At 36.4% G+C, this 24,248-nt stretch overlaps 2 protein-coding genes across 3 annotated transcripts in view; one reads left to right on the top strand and one right to left on the bottom strand.

Moving 5' to 3' along the window:
- Positions 1 to 16,593, bottom strand: part of MTBP (MDM2 binding protein) — a 28,656-nt gene extending 12,063 nt beyond the window's left edge. Inside the window, exons 1-15 of one of the 2 annotated variants that reach the window (XM_064395742.1) lie at positions 16,376 to 16,593; positions 15,893 to 15,973; positions 14,869 to 14,942; positions 14,610 to 14,752; positions 14,080 to 14,138; positions 13,078 to 13,222; positions 11,439 to 11,553; positions 10,752 to 10,886; positions 9,945 to 10,039; positions 9,088 to 9,160; positions 7,382 to 7,499; positions 4,611 to 4,784; positions 3,395 to 3,508; positions 2,040 to 2,204; positions 1,580 to 1,673 (exon numbers count right to left, since the gene is read on the bottom strand). In XM_064395742.1, the coding sequence (XP_064251812.1) occupies positions 1,580 to 1,673; positions 2,040 to 2,204; positions 3,395 to 3,508; positions 4,611 to 4,784; positions 7,382 to 7,499; positions 9,088 to 9,160; positions 9,945 to 10,039; positions 10,752 to 10,886; positions 11,439 to 11,553; positions 13,078 to 13,222; positions 14,080 to 14,138; positions 14,610 to 14,752; positions 14,869 to 14,942; positions 15,893 to 15,973; positions 16,376 to 16,457 (1,667 nt within the window). In that variant the 5' untranslated portion in view covers positions 16,458 to 16,593. Of the gene's footprint in view, positions 1 to 1,579; positions 1,674 to 2,039; positions 2,205 to 3,394; positions 3,509 to 4,610; positions 4,785 to 7,381; positions 7,500 to 9,087; positions 9,161 to 9,944; positions 10,040 to 10,751; positions 10,887 to 11,438; positions 11,557 to 13,077; positions 13,223 to 14,079; positions 14,139 to 14,609; positions 14,753 to 14,868; positions 14,943 to 15,892; positions 15,974 to 16,375 lie in introns of both variants that reach the window. The other variant, XM_064395735.1, reaches the window with a different exon arrangement.
- Positions 16,480 to 24,248, top strand: part of MRPL13 (mitochondrial ribosomal protein L13) — a 28,661-nt gene continuing 20,892 nt past the window's right edge. Inside the window, exons 1-4 of the mRNA XM_064395763.1 lie at positions 16,480 to 16,630; positions 17,183 to 17,306; positions 20,054 to 20,147; positions 21,713 to 21,773. Of these exons, the coding sequence (XP_064251833.1) occupies positions 16,604 to 16,630; positions 17,183 to 17,306; positions 20,054 to 20,147; positions 21,713 to 21,773 (306 nt within the window). The 5' untranslated portion in view covers positions 16,480 to 16,603. The remainder of the gene's footprint in view (positions 16,631 to 17,182; positions 17,307 to 20,053; positions 20,148 to 21,712; positions 21,774 to 24,248) is intronic.

The raw sequence follows: 24,248 nt of genomic DNA, 5'->3' as shown, positions 1-24,248 counted from the left end.
TAAACTCATTTAATATTTTTTAAAAAAATTAAATCATTGCTACTCTGTTCATTTTACTTTGGCACTAGTTTAATTGCTTCAAAGTTGCTCCTTGAGAACATTAACACAGATGTTCATGACAAAGAACATGGTAACTGGTGCAAATTCTCTAACATTCGACTGAAAAAGTAGCTTCTTCAAGACTTTAGAGCTTGGTTATGAAATACAACATGGGAAGAAGATTATTCACCCTTTTTTTCTATTTTTTGACCAAAAATTGGTTCCCATTAAAAAAACCCAAAAAATATACAATATACAGGAAAGGAACAATAAAGCCACTACTGCAAGCAACCCTCCACTCTTTTTTAGTGTCTTCAATCAAGTATATCAAAATTCTCACTTTTCTCCCTCTGCAAGCAACACGTTGTATCCTGACACAGGATAAGATACTCAATTCAGATTATGAACAATAAAATAAACACTGACTATGTAACAGAAAGGTCCTTCAGGAAGCTTTTGGATAGCTAATTAAAAGGAAGAACTTTGTCTCTTTGAGAAACAAAAGTCAACAATAATAATAATAATAGCAATAATGAGGATGGTAATAATACCACCATGAGAAAGCTGATGTGAGAATTTATCACATGCAGTCTAAGCTATGGTACTTGAAAGAGAGAAATGGGATGGAAGTGACTCAGAAAAGGACAGTTTTCTTGCTGACAGGTCTGTCAGCAAGAGCATGAACACCACCAAAGACCATTAAGCCACAGAATCACAGCATAAGCTGAGCTGGAAGGGACCAAAAGGATCACTGAGTCCAACTCCTGCCCTGCACAGCAACACCCCCAAGAGTCACACCCTGTGTCTGAGAGCATTGTCCAAACTCCTCCTGAGCTCTGCCAGGCTGGTGCTGTGACCACTGCCCTGGGGAGCCTGTTCAGTGCCCAGCCACCCTCTGGGTAAAGAACCTTTTCCTCATATCCAACCTAAACATTCCTCGACAAGTCTTACATAAAGTGAGAGCTCAGCTGAAATCAACAGGCTGTCTTAAGTGACACAAAGACCTATGGGTTTCATTTGAACAGCACTGAAGGCAAAAGATAACTAAATATACATTTTAAACATAAAACCAATAGGCTCTTTGACTTCAAAATTACTTGATATATGATATTAAATGCTGACTGCTCAGGAAATATGAGGAGATCAGAACACATTGCACATGTTGACAAAAACCAGCTAAATTATCTCTATTATGCAGAGTATGTTCGGAGAAAGAAAAACTTTTGTATTTTTCCTACCACGGCTACTATTTTTTAGAATTGCCATTTTGGTAATTTAGTTTTGGAACTATTATACTTTTAGCTAGTTTCCAGCTGCATTTAGTCAATAAAAATCAAAACAATACTTCTTTAAATACCAATAAATTACACCTTTAGAAACTGACAGGAAAATAGTTTTAGCCTTAAGCATATTTTCTTTGAAAGATTATCAATATATGTAATCAGTTTACAGTATGGTTATCAACATATCAAGTTCCTCTATAGTAAAGTTTAATGGCTACTCCAAAAAAAAACCAAAACCACCAGTATTTCATTATTACCTCATTTTTTGTTTGTTTTTTTCAAAGTTTTCCAAATTCTGAAGAACGTGTCTTTCTGGCCACTCCAATGGATTTGGCTCTATTAAATCAGGCTCTGCAAGAAATACATGTTGGACAACCCTAAATAAAGAATCTCATTCCTTAAAGAAATAGATATACAGTACTTCATATATAGATATTCCTCAATGCATCTCTCTAAAAGTATGTAAATAAAAATCTATCTGGTGATGCAACCAGAAAAGTTTCTGGACATTTTTTTTCCTTTTACCCCAAGAAAGAAAAAGGAAATGCAAGGGTAATTTCAGTTTGCAAAATAAGCGTAGAAAGCAGCTTTGCTTTTCTTTCCATGTTTTTCTCTCTTGGTAAAAAGACTTTACTCCTTTTAGTAAAATATTGACAACCAATATGAGAAAACATGCAAGGAAAATAAGCAGTGTATTTTGTAAATAAAAATACTTACCACAAGTCTCAGTGCATGACCTGGTTTTATTGCAGACCTTCTGTAGAACAGGTTTAGGAAGACTAGTGCTGCACAGGTCCAAGAAACATTCTCTTGTGAGTTTTAATAAGCTTTTAAACTCATTGGTAGAAATAACTGCAGGCTGCTTGGTCAATTCCTTTCTCTCTATAAAAGAAAAAATAAAAGGTACTCCATCTGCTAAGTATCAAAGAACAATGAGAGCCTGCTAAAAAACAATTAAACAAGAAAATCCCCACCCAAAACCAATAACAAAGTAAACTAACTTGACACTTACTATTGTACCAGTAAGGCATAGGTGGTTTATTCCAAAGACAAGTGAAAAAACAGCAGTGAGAATAGCTGAAGTCACATGTGATTCATGTTTTTACAGTCCTTTCACTTCTGGATATACGCATTTCTGAGTATATCCAAGTTGGAATCCCCCAGAGACAAACACCTGGACTTGCTGAGACTAAATGTGAAGGGCTCCAGTATAACTGACAGCCTGTTCTGGTCTCTTTGGTCATAAAATCAAGGGTCAGATAATTCTGGTATGATTTAGGACAACCAGCAAATCCTAACTGCTTGTACTCAGCCTCATGGAAATGGGTGACCCATTCAAAAGAAGCTAAATCACAAGCTCTAAAGCAGGCCCAGCCTTAGGGTTGGAGCAGACAGGAATCTGAGAATGACTAAGTTACCAGGGGCTGTAGGGTGGGGGACAAGACTACTTACAGAGATCTTATTTTCTTTAAATGTTATTCTGTTAATGATAATGCACTTAAACTACCTCCACAGCATACCATTTTCAATAAGTCAGACAATCTCTCTGAAGCATTTTTTCTTTTGAGTTTCTTTAAGCAATGGAATTAAGATAGAAAAACATCAGGATACTCAAATGTACCTCTCTGCAAAGTCATAAAAATCTAACAAATTTCCAATGCATGGTTTTCCTCTGCTGCTTAAGAATTTTCAAAGAAAGAATAAAATTTTAAAAAGCTGAAAAACCCAACCAGAATTCTTATTTTTGTAGAAGGTATATCCAGCAGTAAAGGATTTTGGGGAAATCATAACAGAATTGCATAGAATTATTTCAACGCTACGCTCAAAAATTCAGAGTATTCATGTAACAACTACCAACACTAACTCAGTGTTCTCTTTTCCATTATCTGACAGATAATCATGGATGCACTTCAAAGTTTCTTTTTAAACTTCTGCTATTTCTTCACAAAGTGATCAACACACTTTGGCTGTCAAACAATTTCACTTTTGTAAGGTCAGCCATCCCATCCAATTTGAAATAGAAACCTTTTAAATACTAGTTTGAAAATTACCAGAGCTTTCCCATTACTTACTGAGATACTCCTTCAAGGCAAACACTTGAAGATGAGACAGTTTTGTTTCTCTCTGTACAATATCCTCTCCACAATAGCATGGCAGAGACTTGATAAAGTCAGAAATATGAAATCCTGTACAGATTAGGACAAATTTTTATTACAAATCTGTCTTTGGAGTCATTACTTAATAGAAGATATAAACATAAAAATCTCATATTCAAAAGAAACAACCAGACTTTCAAATATGGCTAATCATTGAAAAACCAAACTAATTAATTCTAACTGGACATCAGGAGGATCATGTCAAAGAGATGCCTATTTTAGAATTTCTGTACAAAACCTGTATAATGACAACACAACATGACTAACATTTAAAGAAGGTAAAAAGATTGTAAGTTTGATACCAGGGAAGAAAAGTTTTCTCCTAACATACGGTCAAGGACTTTCAGTCTTCTGACACTGTACTAATGGGATTTTAATTAGGATAAATGGCTGAGTAGTCAGTCATATCACACACAGATTTATTTCAATAATAAGGAATTAAGTAGATAAGATGCAGGTCACTGTGCTCCTTTTCTCTGCCAGTGTTATTGAAGCAAATACAGGAGTTAGCAGAGTTATCTGGTAGGTGTAGTTGTAACATGACAACTACTCCATGATAAATGGCTGCACACCTGCTCTTCCCTAGTGCAGCAGTCAGGATAGGAGTGCCAGCTCACACCCTAAACACTCTGCAGTAACATGGACATCAGCAAAGGGACTGAAGGTTATAACAAAACTCAACTTGTCTACTGGTCTTGCAGCTTTTATTTTAAATCATCAGTGAAACAGGACTTTCAAGAGATATTTACACAGATTTTTGGCGTGGGCTGGTCAGTCTTTACACCAACAACGCACGCTTTCAAAAATTTGTTTTGCAATAATATTACCTGTACATCCCCTTACAATAAAAGATTTTCAATTTATCTCGATTATGAGAAATAACTGACAATAACTTTGCATAGTCAATTTTAAAAATATAGTAGCAGTAAATTCTGTAAATAAATAAGCTCTTACTATATTTTCTTATGGATCTGGAAAAATATTCTTAAAAGACACTTTTATAAAAGATGTAATATTCCTCGTTTTCCCTCTTTTAATACTGACTGGAGTGAATAAAAGGAACTTACGAAATTTAGAACTTACCATTTGCCTGGATTCAGATACTCATTAATAAATAAGTGATTACTCTTACCTGACTCTGTTTCTTCTGCTTTTGCCTTTAGCTTTCCGTTTACTGCAGCAAGAGTGGCCATCCCATTGATCTGGCCAGCTGAATGAATCAAGGTTGCTTTACATCCTCCAGAGCCATTGCCTTGGAGCAAGAAATAATATCGGCAAGATTCTCCCTTCAGTTCAATTTCTGGAACTTAAACATCAACACATAACTGTGAAACACCCTCAGGAAAACATCTTTAAAACAAACTATAATCCACCATAAAAATGCTTTCATTTGCTTTCTTCTGTTCTGTGAGAAATCTTACTAATCACCAACCAAGAGTTCTTTAACTGGGCTAAGTAACAAGCAAGGCTTTAACTGGCAAAGTTACATTTTTACCATGAAACAACAAAGAGAAATTTCTGTTCTGCTGGGGAAAAACAGGCCTTTCTGCATATGTGCATCAAAATAATGTAAGTGTTCAATGGACAAACACACAACCCTAGAAGAAAAGGAAGTATTGTACACATTCTTCCCAAGGACACTGCATTATTCATTAATAAAAGCTTCACTCCCTGCTTTACCCTTGTACCTGGATGAAAGATAAAGACATTCTATTTTTGAACACTGGCATATAGTATGCAGTTTTGAAAGTAAATTAATATGGGACCTGACAGTAACAGTGAAAGGATGGGTTTGCTATCTTTTCACACAGAAAACATTTTCTAGCACCTTGGAAGACATAGCAATCAAGATAATGAATACTTCTTGATGCACTACGTTTCAAAAGTCAAATATTTTCATTTCATAAGATATTTGCAGTACTGTCTCAATTATTAACTCTATGGGAACTTAACATTTATTAGCATCATAACTTTTTGTTAGCAACAAATAATATATTCCTGTGTTTGTTGAAAATTTATAACTGGATATGGGAAAAGAGGGGCAACATCATTACCTCAATACATAAATTAAGAGAAAGAAAAAAGAACAATAAAGAAAAAATATTCCAGAAACATTGTCATATCATCCTGTTTCCCATGTCATTTCAAATATATTCTTTTTCCAGTTTATCTTGGCATCTCAATGCTGATTCCTGATGGGTAAACTTTAACTTCACATTTTAATCTTAGCATTTAAGAACTACCAATACCAAGAATATACCTTCCCACAGATGGAAGAGATTAAGGATTCACACCTCCTTAGTACACTCAGATTAGTGGTAGCCATTAAAAAATCAACAGTTTTCAACTAAACAAAAAATACATTAAAAAAGCAGTGTTTCTCCTCCTATTGTAAATTTTACTCAAGAGGCTTAATAAGAACCTATTGTGTATTACTGATCACACAATAATTAATACTTGTACAAAATCTTTCCTGGAGCACAGCACAAATATCCTGCAGACACTGGGGATCTTGTGCTCATTTGCCTGCATCAGCACTATCTCTCCAACAAATACAAATGCTGCTGCCATGACCAGCTCCACACCCTCCACACTCTACCACTTCCAATCATGCAGAGATAACTTTAAATCTTTATAGTGCTGATACTGTTTAGGTTTTGCCTTTTTGCTTTCGTATGATCTCTGCATTCTTCACACATATATTTGCAACTCTGTCACTATTGTATTAGTAGCTAGTTTTCCCAATACTTTTCCACAGCCTTTCCCTAACCAGAAAGACAAAAATTCCAGAGCTCCAAGCCCCAGGAGATACAAGGCTCTGTGCTATCTTGGCTCTTCCTGGGAACCAAGGCCCAAAAAAACTCTTCAAGATACATTTTCATGGACAAAGTCCAACTAGTGCTGGAGGGGGGGCTCCAGAGAAGGGGCTTGACCTGGGGGAAATTACATTACCACTTGTCCTCCTAAAGTGCTTTTTATCAATTATGCTTATTTCCTAAAACCTATAAATGCACTCACACCTGGGAGGGTGGGCTTTTGTGGACATCCTTCCATAATTGTCTCTGAAGGCCTTCATTAAAGATCCTCTTTGACAGGATCTTTACAGGATCCTCCTCACTAAAATTATCTCAAGTTTCATTTCCAGTTTGGGAAAAAGGCAACACTGCCAGCACCTATTCTATAATTAAGCTTCTGTCCTGTTATACAACTCTACATAATTCCTCTCAATTTTTTCCTGTCCCTAAACCTGAAAAAGTATCAGTCACAAATATGAGATATCCTGATCTGCATACTGGTTTAAAACATTTGTCTTAAGTTGGCAAAAGAAACAGTCGCTGTTCCTTGGAATCTACATTTAATTATACATTAGACCATGTATAAACAACGAGATTATGAAAGAAGGCAGAATCCAGCATTTCATTGTTTCCTAGGTATGTACTTTAAGCACTGGGTTACCACCAAATTCCTTTTAGCCTGATCTTTTCAGGTGCCTACAAACCCCAGCCACTGCTTGTACAGTGCCTCCACTTGCAGGGTACATTTACTGGCTGAATTCCATCTGCAGAAGTAAACCTCTCTGCCATGGATTTTACAATCACCTTCAAAAGATGTGTGGAAATTGGATCTTAACTGACAGACAGGACACAAAAATGGTTTAAAGGAGATGCCCTGTTTCCCCAAAGCTTGCCATGATAGTACCATTTTTCTTCCTACAAGTTTGCATAGCTGTACTTGCATTCACCAAATCTCCTTGTGTCAATGAAGATTTTACAATCACTGATTTAATTTCATTGAAGTTCGAAAAAGAATCCCAAATGTACAGAAAAACTCACCATATATATATGCATATATATATATATATATACACACACAGAGACATATAACCAAACAAAATACACATACCAGAAATGACCTTGGGTTTCTTAGCCATATATTCCTTCCATTTCTTGGTGCTCAGCTGGGCAGGAGATGGGATCACTACACTGCTTACATTACATGGCAATGTAAATAAAGCTCCCACCTAAATAAAGGGAGCAAATATAAGACATGTAATATTAGTGAAACCTGTTTTACCTTTCATTCTTGAGCTACTGATCTGGCATTATTTCAAGTCTAGTTGAACTGAAGAAAAACATTTCCATTAACATATCTGTCATTCACATCAACCAAAATGGAACTGCATTTGACACAAAAGCTGCAAAAATTGTGTTTACTTTTTGGTCCAATTGAGAGATCATTAACTTCTGAATTTCCATTTCATACATAAAAAGGTATTTATTATGTATTGCAAGTGTCTCCATAGCCTGGCTGCAAATGTTTTTGTAGAGCAGTATCCAGAATGAAAAGAGAATTCAAGGATAATAGTTGCCATCAGTGACTCCGCATTCCTATGAAAAAAAAAATTCTTTTTTAAAATTTTCCTTCCTACATAGTACCCTTGTCTCTTAACCAGATACTGCACTATTGTCCATGTTTGTACATAGACTTCAGGCCATTAAGCACTAACAGAAAAATTGCAGATATATTTGAATATTCAAGCAATATTGCAATGCTATTACAGGTATTAGAAAATCCTACAAACATGCAATATTTCCAGTAGCAGATTGAAAGAAATCCCTATGAGAAACTGTTATTCTCAAAACACATTCCATTCAACATGTGCAGACTCTAAAAAGCAACCTGAGAATGGGTTTTCATTGTTTGGGCTCCTTCTTTAGAAACACTAAAGAAGAAGCCCTTTGATTGTAAAAGGTGTATGACCCAGTGTTCAGTGCTCTTAGTAAAATGAAGATTACCTGGGATATTTACCAGTATAAATGCATTTTAAAAGATACTTTTAGTACAGCATTAGAAAAAGGACCTTTTCTTTTCTGGCTAAGCTAATGGAGAATGGAGTAGCAGGAGAGAAAAAAAGTTACTAAAAACCCAAATAACAAACTGAAAAAGAAACATACAGTCTGATAATGGGACACCATCTCCACAGTAAACAAAAACCATATGCTATTCATAGTAAGTGTATCACCATTTTCAAAGTGCAGGTTATGTTTTGAATGGCATAGATTTATTTCATAAACACTAAAAAACTTTCCTAAACAAGATGTATTACCTTGTATGTAAAGGTGATAGAATGTTCAGGAAAAACACCTTCAAACTAATACTCTGGCTACGAATAATCTCACTATCATTCCAAGCAGATGAAGGAGGGAAAAAGTAGGACTGTAAATGTTTCATGAACTCTTTTTATCCAAAATCAGAATATGCACATAAAATAAAAAAGCTTAGCATTTCACAGTAGCTAGATACACTTTGCAGGCTGCACACATGCCTACCTTTTGCTAAAAAAATCAATAGCTCATCTACAATAGCACAGAAATTATCTGTCAGGATAGGATTATTAAATGTTTTAGGAGATTGAAATTTAGCTGAGATAAAGAGAAAACTGTTCAGTGGGTATGTATAGCATGGACCTTTGAAATCCATGTTTGCTTTAGAACTAAATATTGAAGAAGCTTAGACAAAGACCAGGCTTAAAAATATTATTACCATATCTTTTATAGGCAATTTACATGCCTTCATTTTTCTGCTATAACTAAATAAAAAGGTTTTACCTTCCCAGAGAGAAAAGAAATCTGGTCCAAAAGCAGTGTAGATGTCTCCTTGGTATTCTTTCTTGACAGGCTCCTGAACAGAACAGTTTAAGGAACCTCATCTCCACAAAGAACTATGCACCTCTATTTTAGAAATCAGGTTACCATCATATTTGAAAGAAGCACTGCAGGCATCTAACTTTTGATACTACAGTATCACAAAACATTAAAAACTCACCTTTATAGGTAAAGTGATACACTTGAAAATGCTATATGACAAAATATTCCACTGACATCTCTATTATAGGCTGACAGAAACAGATATTTATATATTCAAAATCATAGCAGGCTTATACATCCTAAAGTATTATTGGTATATACACCAAGACTAGAACCATAAGCACACACTTTTAAAAACCAGTAGTAATATATATTGAGATCTCTGCAGCACACACACTCAAGACAGAACTCTGCTAAAGCTTGCCACAGATTTTGCTGCTGCACAATAAGAACATGGTTTGTAAACAAATGTTCCTATATTGTGAAGCATGCTACATTGATTCACTAGAAAGGCTTGAGCCTTTTTTTAAACTTACAAAGAATAAACATTTCTCTATTTTTTCCCCACAAAGAGAATGCACATCAACAGACAAATTATATGTACAATAGTATCAACAACACATGCTTACTGCTAATGTAACTTAAATTTCAAAATTAAAAAATCCAGTTGTGAAGAATCACTATGACTATTTTGGCAGGCTAGAATGGGATGAGCCCTTGCCTGTCCTCATCTGTTGCTTGCATGGGTAGATGTTGATCTTTTTCTCTCTGCTATAGATAATTATCAGTAGTAGTTTAGATCCTTAAAAAAAGGATACAGCTCAAACTCCAGATCTGATATAAAAATGGAAGGTAGATCAGAGAGCACCACCATCTGTAAAAATTCCAGTGCAGGACCATAGTAATGAAAAACCTGAAAAGAGATCAAAGAAAAACCTATATAAATAACACTATATATGATGTTGTATCACCACAAGTTCCTCAAGTGTGTTGCTGGAGGTATTAGCCTTGCAGATAACATCTGAAAGAGGTATAAGGGAATACAAAAACATTTTGCAACATCATACTAAATTATATAAAAAAGGAAGGTATTTAATTTTTTAAAATAAATCTGACTTTGTAGAATGTCAACAATGTGCATCAAATGAGTTCTAACTCTTACCCAAAATAAAATATGATCTACCAGGAAGAGAAAAAATGCACATGTTTTAACCATGAAAATAACAAACTTCAAACCGATACCAATTTTCATAACGCTCATTTTTGTTTTCATCAACACACATGATTCTGGAGCTCCCATCAATTATCTACTTCCAGTTAGAAACATGAAACATCAAGAATGTAAAAAAAAAAAAAAACAAACCCAAACTTTTAAAATTAAGTAGGGTTAGATAAACACAGAATTCATAATTTAACTCTTTTGAGTATTAAACTGAACAAAGTCTCAATTTCTACTTGAAAAAAATCTGGTATACAGGTTTACAAAAGAAGTATGCCTCAATTTTATCCAATAATTACTTTTCTACTTAACTTTCAGTTCTGACTAATATTTCCCCAATTACTAATTTTCCCTGGAAAGTAAAACAGATGAATTCTAAAACTCAAAGATCACGAATAATACTTGCTTCTGGCAAAGTATCAGTATTCCTCAACTGGCATTCTTTTTTAGCAGCAAGGCAGGAATTTAAATTTGCAGTCCTGAAGGTCTTGCCTGAAGTGCTCTTTATGCAAAATTCTGGAAAATCGACTCCTGATGCAAACTGGAGAAAAAAATAGAAGATGATGATAAATGTGTCAAAAAGAGATAAAAATTATTTCTCTTCAGCCAGTTAGATGTGTTATTTTTAACAATTAATATTATTTTTATCAGATCTAAGAAAAAGACTATACTTAGATAACCAACTATTAAATACAAAACCATAATACTGAAAATGTAAACAATGTCACAAAGGTGAAAGGTTTATATCAAATATCAAAGGTTTTGTAGAAACATTAGACATATGCTTGCAACAATGACTTACATGACAATAATTTGTGATAGATACAAAACAATCTAATTTTTAACAGTAAGTTTTAAAAAAAATTTCAGGGGGGAGCATCTGAATTTCTGAAGTTCAGACCTTGATGCACTGGTCTCATTTATTATTTCACCCTACCACCCACCCAGACACACTGCACATCACCTTTGAATTACATAGTTAAACCCAAATTTGGCTTAAAGCATAAAATGCAGTGCATAATAAATGCTTTAAATGAGGTGTATAAATGCTTAAAAAATAATCATGACAATAATAAAATAAAAGTTATTTTACCTTTCTTTCCCATATCTGAATCTTTCCTCTCCAGAGTTCATTTAAATCAATAATATTCATTATATCATCTGAAGATACAAAGTCTGCTGACAGATAGTCTGCAATCTTTTGCCAGCTGCTGTAAAAATATCAAAGAATTAATCTTAGTGAATTTAGCATTACAAATAAACATGCAGTGCAGTTTGACTGAATTTATCTATGACCTCTTAGTATGGAACAATCTTGAGTATGTCAAGACAGACAATAAAGCTTTATAAAAGCTCTACATTCCACAAAGTAAAACATATAGAATTGCTCGTTCAGGGCCTGTACAGGAAGTTGTTCATATGCTCCATAAAAGTGACAGCAAAGAACTGGGACATCCAATAAGACTGGCAAAGGCAAGCTGCAAGCACAGCATAGTAATGTTGGGGGCTAGGAGCTGCAGCAAAGCCTGGCAGCCTTCAGTGGGGCTACCACTGCTCTGTCCAGATGGTTTGTAGCTAACCCTCTAAATGGAGATATGACTGCAGCACAAGCATAATCCAAATTCAACAAGAGAGAACAGCCAGGAGCTGTGGGTTCTGCTGGCACTCTGTCTTCCAAGGGAAATCAGCACCATCAACAGAACAGGAAGAATAAGTGAAATAACTTTCATCAGAGATCATCTAAACCCAAATAATCTTACTTTACATAAAAGGCAGCAGAAAAATTTATGCTGTCAAAAGCTGGTTCCACAGGATCATATCAATGAGCACTGAGATCAAGTGCTCATGGAAGTCACTGAGTAACTTTCTTGTCCTTCACATACCTCAGGAATTACTGTATAGTAGGTATATTGCTTATTCTATTCAAGGACTGAACATTCACCTTTTTAAACAGTTTTATGAATTTAGGATTAAGTTTAAAAATGTATTCTATGAAGCAAATTTCAATCTTTTGGGCATGGAGGGGAAGGAAGGTGGAGACTTTGCCAAATTGTTCAGTATCCATACAATCATTTACTTAACAGGATAAAATCCCCAAATCACTGTGGTTTATATGGTGACATATATCATGGCCTTTACATGTCAATTAGAGGAGGACAGTAAGTAAATTACTGCAATTAATTTCAACTTGAATTAATAGTCACAGTAACTCTTCATACTAAAAGAATCTTGAGCAACATACAGGAAGTAATAGTGTGTTTATACTTCTTTTTCCAAAGGGAAAATGAGACACTCTACTTTTCCTCCCTGAAAAGTAATACAAAGGGTAATACAAAATTTAAAGTAAAACCAACAGTACTATGGATTCACTTAAAAAAAAAACCTGGAATACTACAATCAATATACAAGTTACCTCATAGCATAATACAACATGAAAACATTGTATGCACACTGAACCCATGGAAAGGGGAGAGAAAATATTTTACTCTTTGCTCCCACAGAAAACAAGAAGTGTAAAGGACTGACTTTTTGCCTGCTTCTCTGGTTAGGACATGCATTTACAATAAATCAGGATGACTGATTCCTCCTCTCATACAAAACAGACTACTAATTTATGTATTTTCAAAGTACACATGTAAAGTACCCAACAAGCTGGTTTTATTTCAACCCACTGATCTATGCTAACACAAAGCAGAAGTGACCTTGTTTTGGCCCTGAAATCAATGCCATACCCTTTAGCATCACTTGCAGCAATAGTGATCTGGGCAGAGTGCCACTCCCTCAGGTGTTTCAGGGCACCAATAGCAGGCAAGCAGTTCTTTAACTTGGGTCCATCACATTCACCAGCCTGCAGGATTACATCAACCATTGCTCTGCCTGTAAAACAGTTGTGTATGACTCAAATATCCTGATTCAGCAGATTTTTCAGCCGTTTAATGACAGAATAGTATTGGTTATCATTGACTGCACTAAACCAGCAAAAAGATCAAGTAATTTCAGGATTTAAAACACTTTTCCCACATTTTAGCTTATCACTTACTGCTCCTCTTAGAGGAACTCAGCATATTTCACCATTCCCTCAGTGACAGTGAAAGGTTCTGTCCCTTTCTCCTCTCTCACTCAGCACTGACAGATGACATTTGTCTCCTGTATAACTAAGCTATGTCCTTTTCCTACTTTTAACACTCTGAGCTGCTATTTTTCATTCTTCTTGAGTCCCTTTGTTATCCCAAATCAACTTCTACAACATTATACAATCCTAACATGCAAAGTGGTATGTATCTCCAGTTCAAAAAATCCCAATCCAACAGCTGTGATATATTTTCCTCCTCATCTTCTTGGCTCACAAGCAAGCAGCTGTCAAATCAGATGCAAACTTGATATCAACATCTTCCCCTTTTTTGTAAGGAATTTCCTGTGCTGAGTTTTGTATTGCTTACTGTCTATGATCACTTTGGTGCCATTTCAGATGGATAAATTTATTATATAAATAGCTATTTTAAACTCTACTGAACTACAGCCTGCCAAAGAAACAAGCAGCAAACTATTCCTCAAGCTGATCTGCAATGCCAAACATGCTCAAGTTCCTAAACTACCTCCAAGAGCTACATTAAATTAGTACAGCTACCAATCTAACATTCTCTGAACTTCTCCACTCACTATGCTTTTACCAAATGAGTTTTTAGATCAGTAACTAACAAGATAAACGAGATTGGTTTTTAAAGACACATTACCTGGGGCAGGCAATTTATCAGCTAATTGATGCAGACTTTCAGCAGCTTCATCATAGATACTAAAAATGAAGAACAACATGTTTGGAACCAAAATATAAACACAGTCATTTAGAAACAAAAAGTTACAATTAATGAATGGTACCTGATGTATCTTACATCTTTAAAACTCTGCACAAACATACTTAGGCTATGAGAAATCATCTCCTCTTTTACTAAGACAGAAGTAGGCCTAATGACATCAAAATAATCTGAAGTAAAACTGGAAGTAGGATTCAAAAAGAATTAGCAAGACATTTTTGTATATATAATGCTGGCTGTTAGGAAACTGTTCAGTTAGCCTATAAAAACAATCTGTTAGCAATTAATGCCATGCTAAACTAAATAAAAGTATTTTTAGTACTAGTAGGGGATTGTTCATAGTTAACTCTTGCTTTGGTATTAACTCTCACTTGTTAAACTTTCTTGATCCCTTTGGGTCATCACTGATAGATGTCAGATCACTGTTCTTTAAATAAAAATAATACACATACTCAGTCAGAGACACTGATTCCTGACTATTGTCATCTTCCTCAAAACTTTGTGTGGTTCCCAAGTTCTCATCAATGCTTGCTTGGTAAGAGTCTTCATTTTTTTGTGTGTCAGCATTGATTTCCTCCCAGTCAGAACTGCAGAACTAATCAAACAAAAAGACTTAAATAAACAAAAACAGTTTTGAACATCACATTTTTATCTTGTTCTATAGTCAGGCAGATGGTTGAGGAACTTATACTCTAAAAGACTTTGTCTTACCTGATAATAACCACAAATGACATGACTTGCAAAATACCATTTCTTGGCACCTGGAATACCAGCCACTGAGCAAGCTGCAAAGAGATAAAACAATTATTTAAATTAATAAATTCACTGTAATCTAATCTTCCTATTATCATGAACATCTCTGTTAAAAGTCTGTAAATCATTTAATGTGCAACAATTACTTGAGTTCTACTTTCCTTTGGCACCATAATTAAGCTCTAAACATATTAAAGTGTAGGTAAGTGTCTTGGCAAGTGTCTACTACTGACCCTCTGACTGTTAGTAAGCAAGAAATATTTGACCTCTTCTCTGTTCTGGGTAATATTGCTTTCTCTTTGCATGATCTGTATCAGACCTGAACTAAACAACACCCTTCATAAATATGATTTAGAGTTCACAAAATGAGATGCTCTATCAACACATCTATGTAATAAAAAGCAGAGAAGTTGAAAAGAGCTTAACATTCCCATCTCCATGAATTTTAAGAGCTTATTGTGGTTTACTCACATAAATCCCAATTATATGATGACAAGATATATATACAAGATGAGCTTATAACAGTAGATAACCTAACCAAGTAAAGAACTAGGGAAGCATTTTTTAATTAAAAACCCCAAAACAACAAAACACAAACACACAGCCCCTAAAAGTACTAAATCAGACCTTAAGGCATCTATTCGAAGGTGAAAAAATGATTTAATATTTATGGATTAAGGTAATAAAAACATCACGCTTCCCACTGACTTGAGAATCAAGCCATTTCCTACTCTTCCTTGCTCAACTGGACTGAAGTTTGTTAATTCTTCAAAACCCTTTCCCTTCATTTCTCATAACCAATCAGTCTAATCATCTCCTGATACCTTAGCTGCTGAAATGATGTCAGGTTCTCCACAGAAACAGGCCCACACCACAGCAAGTGGGTTTAATTAAATTTCTGACTAGTTTCCCCTAACAGAACATGCAAAGGCCAATTCCTCAATAGCATTTGCCCTACCTCACTGTGCATTGCCATATTTACCTGGGAAAGTGCTCACATCTGCATTTATAGATGCATTACAAGATTCTTTCAGGAACTGATACACGTCTGCAGCAGTCCCAGCTGGAAAAAGAAAAAAAAAATCTTAAAACAACTGAATTATGGAAGTTAAACCTTAATTTCTTGCAAATGCAGTATAAAGTTCAGTGTGATATTAGAAAGTGAATTTAGGGGAGAAGGGGGGTGGTTGGGTTTTTTTACAGAACTATCACCTGCAGATATGCAGTTTAAAAATTTTCCTAAATTCTCCTTTAAGTCACGCTCAGGAACGCATTACGGAGTTACATGGCATCAGCACAATAAAACAGGAACCCCCCCCCCAAAGTTTCTGCAGGTTAGAGGCACTAAACACTCTCAGCCTGAAAGCAAAGGGGCGTTGAGGGAGGGAGGGAGGGAGGCAGGAGCCAGGGGAGCCCCGCGGACACCAGAGCAGCGCCCGCGGGCCCAGCGCCGTCCCCGCGGTACCTGCGGCGGTGCCTGCGGCAGGCCCGGGCCCGGGCGCGGCGCTGCGCTCGCCCCAGCTCAGCAGCAGCACGTAGCGCTCCATGGCCGGCCGGGCCGGCGGCGGGCGCCGCTCCGAAGGTCCCGCGCAGCCGCCCGGGCCCCGCCCTCGCAGGGCAGCGCTTCCGCTTCCCGCGGCCCCCGTCCCGCCTCCCGCGGCCCCGGCGCGGCGCTCCCCGCGCTCCCCGCGGCATGGCGAGTTACAGCCGCGCCGCCCAGGTGAGCGCGGCTCCCCCGCGGGGCCTTCGCTGCCTCCGGGACAGCGCCCGGGGCCCTGAAGGGGGCGGCGGGCACCGAGGATCCGCAGGCCCGCAGTGAGCGCCCCGGGGCTGCCCCCGGTGTCCGGCCTGAGGTGCCGCTGCCGGGAAGCGCCGTGTGGGACACGGCTGGGGACAGGGACCCGCGGCTCAGGCTGTGTGCCCTCTGAAAGCTGCGTGAGGGGGAGCTGTGCCCTTCAGCGGAGGGACGGAGACCTTGGGCGTTAAATATCTCATGTAGCCATAATGGAAGCTTGCCGCAGGATTCCCACATTTTTGAGCAAAGCCCTCAGGGCCGGTAACCTGTCAGAGGTGTTACCCTTGTACATGGCACTGCGGTGGGTGTATCGCCGTGCTCCCTCCGATTAAAGGTTATTTGAAGGGGGTGGCGCTGCATATCAATATTCCTTCCAGTATTTTTGGAATGTAAAAGAAGTGTTGATTCAATTGAGGAAGATAGATTGCAGTAGTATGAGCTTTCCCTGTGATAAGTACTGACCCTCTTTCTTTTCAGCAATGGGCTACTTTTGGTAGAGCCTGGTACCTCCTCGATGCGAAGATGCAGCCCCCAGGAAAAATAGCAGCTGCCACTGTAATCAGACTCGAAGGCAAACATAAACCTATTTATCATGCACTAAGTGAGTATTGCAGTGGGTGAAAGCAAATTTGCTTTTCTTCAACATGCATGTTTCTTCTAATTTCAGTTTTAACATCAAGCCTGATATAAAAGATTATATTTCTCAATTGTTTATAAATTACAAATTAGTTGGTTTTCATTTTCATATTTTTCAATTATACCCTTCCACAACCTAATGTTGTTTCTTTACCAGTGCATATGAAGTATGTTATGAATTTGTAACTCATTTTGAGTAACTGAATTACACTAGGTTCTTCTTTAATTTTTTAAAAAATCTCAGAACATGTTTTGTTGATCTTAAATGTAAAGATTTAGTTCACAGTGCACATAAAGAGACATGTGAGTGCTTCCTTTCAGTAGGTGCCCAGGGCCACAGTCTTGGTGTTCTTCATTCTGAATAAGGTGCCAAGCAGTCTTGTTTTCATGAGGCAGTGGGCACAAACTGAAACACAGGATAATCTTAATATCAGATAAGATCTTTTTTACTGTGAGAGTAATGGGAAGTTATTGCCCAAGAGGTGGTGAAGTCTCCATCTGTGGAGATTTTCAGAAGCTGGTCCTGCTTTGAGCACTGGGTTTAGATGACATGACCTTCAAAGGCCCCTTCCTGCCTCACACGTTCTGTGATAAGGCTGGGACCTGTCCTTGAATGGGTGACAGTCACTGTTGAAAGGTATCTTGTTTAAACAAAACCATAATTTTGTTTTTCTGCAAATTAGAGATTCAGCTATAAAAATGCATCTGTAATCCTGTTCATTACCTGTAATGCTGTAGTGCCTGTCTCATGGGGATAAGCATTTTATAAATAATAAAAAGTCGATCTTTCACACCACTGGTACAGTGTTTCCTGTAGTACCCATGCAAAACTTTCCACAGACATTACTGTAACATAATGGAAGCCTTGGAGTTGGCTCATACACGTTGAAGTATACATAGTAAAATTATACTCGATCTATTTCACAATAGGAGGTAGGATTTGCAGTGTTGTCAACATCTTTAAATGTCAGAGTTCTGCTGTTGCAAATTTTGTTGTATCCACAAGATGTCACTGGAGACTTAAGGCTGTCTTGAGAAATAAAGCAGTGCTGAGAGGAAAATGCTTTCGTTACCCTGTGTGAAAGAACTTTGATACTTTTATGTCTGTGAAGTTATAAGGTCTTGGGAAGCATTTCAAGGATAACTTAATTTTATTTAAAATGTTCTCTAAATCAGTGCTAATTGCTTTACATATGTTGACACCAATTGGTTGGTTGCTGCTACTGAGACATTTGGGAGAGCAAAGTATGCAGGAACTTGTGGTTTATGTACTTAATGCTTCTTTTGCTTCTTTGTTTGAACTAACAAATATTTTAGTGTCTGCGAGGTAACAGGTCCCTGGACAGAATAACATCAGGAAGATTTTTTTTATTGTTTTGTTTTTTAATTTGATATTTGTTGATTCAGTGTTCATGCAAGTGGAAAACTGTTGGCATAAATTTCTTTAAGATGAGCTTATTGTGTCATCTTCCCAACCAAAACACCAAAAAGTCGCAAAGTGACAGTCCAGTTTCCTGATATTTATGAAGACATACAGTGATTTTAGAACTGTACTGTCAGCAGTAAAAGGCTGCAGCAACAAAGATGTGTAAATTGCATTTTCACTTCAGCTGTAATTGAAACTGGTGCATTAAAAGAATACAAGATTAAAAATTAATAAAAAACTTAAGGTGTGAAAGTTGCTTTGATTAATTCCGTGCTCCTATAAAAATGCATGGTCAATTTAAGCCTTGCTTTGTTGCCTGCTCAAAAATGTTTTAATCAAGTGAGCCTCCTCAAATACTTGTGTTCTAATATGGTGATGCAAATGAGGCTGAACTTTGGAGAAATCATTTTCACTTTAGTTGAATGGGTGATTACAGCTTATACAGCTGATCAAGATCATTACTTCTGAAATTAAAAACTACATCTTTTCTCCTATTTATGTGATATTTTTGAGTTAATAGAGGTTCTGTTAGCACTTTATTACTACAGAAGCCTTATTAAACCAACCCTCTTTCTGGCAGGGTGTTGGTAATAGTAAAGCTTGCACTTAAAGAACTTTTGATGTTAAAGTTGCTGGTATAACTCAAAACAAGTATATGCTGTAACATTTGCTTCTGTTGGGTAGATGAAAATGTGCAGTTTTTCCCAACAGAGCTGTTGGGGGTGGTGTTTTTAGGGCTTTTTCCCCCTGCCATTTCTCTCAGTGCAATATTTTTGTTTTACATACTTAGCCTGAGAGTGTAACTACTTAATAGAAGTATTTTACTTACCCAAAATGTTCAGTCCTTCAGTAAACGCAGGTACTGTTTTTATGAGAAAGTAAATTAAAATATATTTAGGATCATTTGGAACTAACCTTTTTTTCGTGGGTTTTTTTGGGGTTTTTTTTTGTTTGTTTGTTTTTAATATGCAGCACAATGTGTTCTGCCTGTAAGCCAGATTTCCAAATCTTAGCTGAATATTTGCACTGGTTTAGTCATCTGGCCTGATGGTATTTTACCTGCTTACCTGCCTTCTAACCTGGTAGTACTAGAAATAGTAATTAAGGTTAGTATTTAAGTGCTTATTGGGATGGTGTGACTCAGAAAGCTGAGATATTTAAATTTTGGGTTTATGGTAGGTGTATTTATATGCTACTATGTATGTATTGCACAGATGATAGTTGTTACTTGGATTGATTCCCTCAATGGTTTTCTTTAATATCTTCCACTTACTTCTACCTTGCAGATGACTGTGGAGATCATGTTGTCATCATAAATACAAGACATATTGCCTTCTCTGGTAACAAATGGGAACAGAAAGTATATTCTTCACATACTGGGTAAGCTTTAAAGTAAATAAAGCTTGTGGTAATGAGCTTGTGGTAAATTTTTTTCTTAAATATTTTCTTAATAATTGAAGACCTTTTCAGCATATTGCTTTAGAAGGGAATTCCTCCTTTAACTTTTAGGATTTGGGTTTTTTTTGTTTGTTTGCATGTGTTATGATGTTTAAAATAGTGTAAACCTTTTTCCTTCTTCCTTTTTCTTTTCTTTCTTCTTGTTTGTTTTTTTTTTGTATACCCATTGTATGTTGCTAGAAAAATAATTTAACTCAGAAGTAGTCAGAACAATTGAATAAGTTAACAGGTGAGTGAGGTTGTGTCTTGTGTTAACCTCTGGACCCAGTGATCTGGACTGTTCTGTTTACTGTGTAATAGAAGATATTTCTATTGGCACTCCACATCATATATATATATATGTGTGTGTATATATATATATATAGTCACCAACTATGTCTGCCACTCTCAAGATGTACTGATGATGTGCATTGTTATACACAGTAGTCTAAAATATATTATTTTGGCAGACATAACTTGTTTACAATGGAGAGTGCAATAATCAACTACAGACAGGGTGTCCATGATCAGTTCAGTGCTCCTATTTTATGCAGTGATACTGATTCATAATAATCTCTGAGTGTCACAGTGTATCCAATTGAGAGATGAATAAATCACACTGAGAAAGCTAATTTTGTAGTGCTGATGGTGCAATCCTGAAATTGCTGAATTGCTGAGAAATTCTTGTTCAGAGGTGATGGAAATTATTGTGTGCTGTTTTTGTCTCCATCTCCCCTATGACCTAAAATTTTATCTAAAAATTTAACATGTATGTACCTAAGTTGGTTTTGAATAAGTAAAAAGAACTGTACATTTAAAACTAATACTTAAGTCCATGAAGCTCAGTGGATATGTCTTCATGATGCTGGGCTTGTTTCATTTCACTTAGGCTGATTCCTAATAATGTAATTCAGTCAAAATGAAATGCAGCATTACCTGACTTCCATGTAATTTCTTACTCCATGCTATCATTCATTTAAAGCTTATGTAGAGATCTGATTTAGTGCAGCTTCAACATGTCATATAGCCTTTAGAAAGATGGAACCATTGCAGTAAAATTAAAATTTTATTGCTATAGATATGCCAAGTCTTGCTAAGATTTATTTAGAGTAGCAAGAAAATAATAAATACAGTTCAAAATGGATTTCTCTTATGTCAGCCCCAGACTGGTTGTGAGTCTTGATCATCTGGAAATATTTCAGAGTTCTGCATATCTTATTTCTGTTGTATTCTGTAGCTGTTATGATATATTTAATAAGCAGTTTTAAAAACATCTGCTTGTGAAGTACAAGGTTTGTCATAGTCAAGTGAATAAATAAGGAAGCACAACAGGTGTTGAAATTAGATAGTTGACAAGATAAATAAAATACAGGTTTTGGACTCCTGAGAACGACTTCCTTTTTTAAGGGCCTCTAATACCATTACACCATTGTTCAAGATGTAGTGATACATTTGTTAGCATCATGCTTGAGCACTCAGAATTAAGCTTGTATGTTTTGTTTTTCTAGTTATCCTGGTGGTTTCAAGCAAGTGACAGCAACTCAGCTCCATTTAAAGGATCCAACTGCTGTAAGTGTTTTTCCCTTCCTCACTTTCATTTGTGAATCTAGTGAGTTTCCAGTTCATTAGTTCCCCTAAACAAATAGGATCAGTTACCTGCATATCTAAAGTTAAATTAAAAATATTCTATTAGTGGTTCGTAGAAGCTTGGCTTGTGACGCCATTTATAAAAATGTTTTCAGGGTTAGATTGTAAGTTGTGTATTTTTGTTACACTTCCATGCTGTGCAAAGGAGCAAATCAAACTTGTTTGCTTCACTAATTTTTCACTTATTTACTTCCTTTTAGTTTCAGGGGTCTGACCTTTCTCATGAGTGAGCTGCCTCCAGTTTGAGTGAGCTAAGCTGTATTTGAGCTTTATGACCCTTCTGCTTTTTTAAGAGTCAGCAAGAATAATGCTAATCTTAAAAAAGTTAGGAAGCACATATGCCTCTTTTTCCCAGTGCAATTCAATGGTAGGTTTTAAGTGATGATAGTTTTTTAATCTTTTCTGAAATACTGTGTGTTCATGGTCTGTGAAAGAAATGGAAATGTTGATTATGTTGAACATAAGCCTATTTACTGTCTGTGTTAGATTATTGTGTATTCTGAAATGCAGTGTTCATGTATTTGTACTGATTTAAAAAATAGGGAGCCAGATATGAACATTTTGACTTACACATTTTTGAAGTAACTTCTACTAGAGGTTTGAATGGACAGCATTGAAGGACTGAATTCTCTGCTAATGTTTCAGAGCATGATATAAGACCCACAGAGATTAATAGACATTTATGTTTGGTTTTGACTTTGACATGCTTTTGTTTGGGTCACTTTATATAAACATTATTAAAGTGGTTTTCCCTTTACCTAGAGAAATCTTGTCTGCTGTAAAATTCGTGGGTTTTATCAATTATTTGAAATTCCTGGTTTGTCCCAAATCTGCCTAATACAAGTGCAAGTACTCAGTGAAAAAGTAGTCCACCATGTGAATTTGCTTGGTTTCTGTTTTTACTGTCACAACATCTTTAAATAGAATTAAACTAAATCCTACATTTCCATATAATGTTCTGTCTAGAAATTTTCAAAACAAATGCTTTTGCAAACAGCTTCTAAGATAGCTGCAATTCCTTTGGGAATTACTGCTAGTTCCATGTCTAAAATGGTTCTTCAGTTTATTTCATTTGATCTTCAGGCAGATGCTGAGCACTGGGAGGCAGTGTAACACAACTTGTTAGGGCATGAGACTTGGATGATCTCTAAATTACCTTCTGGCATTAGTTCTGAAATACCTCTTTTATTGCCAGACTCATAGATGAATTTCTCTGCAAACAGAAGAGGATTAAATACATTGCCAAAAACCAAAGCATGTTGGACAAAGGCTCAGCAAATGGTGATGTGGCTCAAGTCTTGGTCTAATTTAGCAGCAGACACTATTTTTTTAACACAATGGTGGAAAATCTTCAGCAATTAACTCTGTCATTCTATTGAAGAAGAAGCATTCAGTTGCCTCTCATAAAAATATCTCAGACGTGTTTTTGTCATAATTAGTAGTGGTGGGTGGTAATTTGGCAAGATACATTCTGTATGTGTAGCTGTAATGGGTTTTGATGGCTAGAAACATTTGTTTACTAGTAGAATTGTATTGGTGTGAAATGCATCGGGATACAACAAAAATGGAAATTATGATGATGCTTTATTGGCAGGTTTTATTTTTAGAACTAGCTTTTAAAACCTGAAAAAGTAGTGCTGTAAAGAGAACAGTATCAGCCTAAGTAACATACACATCTTCAAATCATCATCTAAATGACACATAGGTATTATGGAGCCTTTTTTAACCACTTTATTTCACTTCCTTTCTCTTTTAATCACATAAGTGATTAAAACATTAAGTGACTTCACATTCAGTTCCTGTGAAGCCAGTGGAATTAGGAAGATTGTAGGAAGCAGGCTGTGTCTTCCTGTGGCATCCGAATCTCCATTCCGTAAAGTGTTACTGTCATCCTGGAGGCTGCTGCTCTTTCTCTGCCCTTGGACTTACTGCCTCCTGCTAATGCATCCTGGTAGTATTCATGAGGATGAGTCATCATTGCTGTTGGAAATAGTGCTGTTACAGAAATTAAGGCAGTAAATTAATGGAAGAGACTGCTTCCAAGGAAAAGGATGTTGTAAACTTCCATGGTGCTACATGGAGACTTTGCAATGGATTTGACTATTTTCAGTTTGTGTAAGACTTCCTGAGTGTGTGTGTATATAGTAGGACTGCAGGAATGCTTAGCACTGTCGTTATTTACTTATATCTCAATTCAAACATGCAAATCCCCAAGATAAATATTTTTCTGTTAGTTTTGTTTCTAGTATGCAGAGTGTTTTAGGAGAGCCTGCTTCACAGCTAATGGCTAGTTAAAAAGATTGTAATGAGTAATTTGATGCAAAATGCTATAGTTTATGCTTACATAGGAGGCTGAGAGCCATTAAGTATAGTTGCCAAAATTTAGACAATGTTACT

This window comes from Passer domesticus, chromosome 1 (assembly GCF_036417665.1).
Source record: "Passer domesticus isolate bPasDom1 chromosome 1, bPasDom1.hap1, whole genome shotgun sequence".
NCBI lineage: Eukaryota > Metazoa > Chordata > Aves > Passeriformes > Passeridae > Passer > Passer domesticus.
The sequence above is the reverse complement of the archived record's forward strand: the minus strand, read 5'-3'. Positions and strand labels throughout refer to the sequence as shown.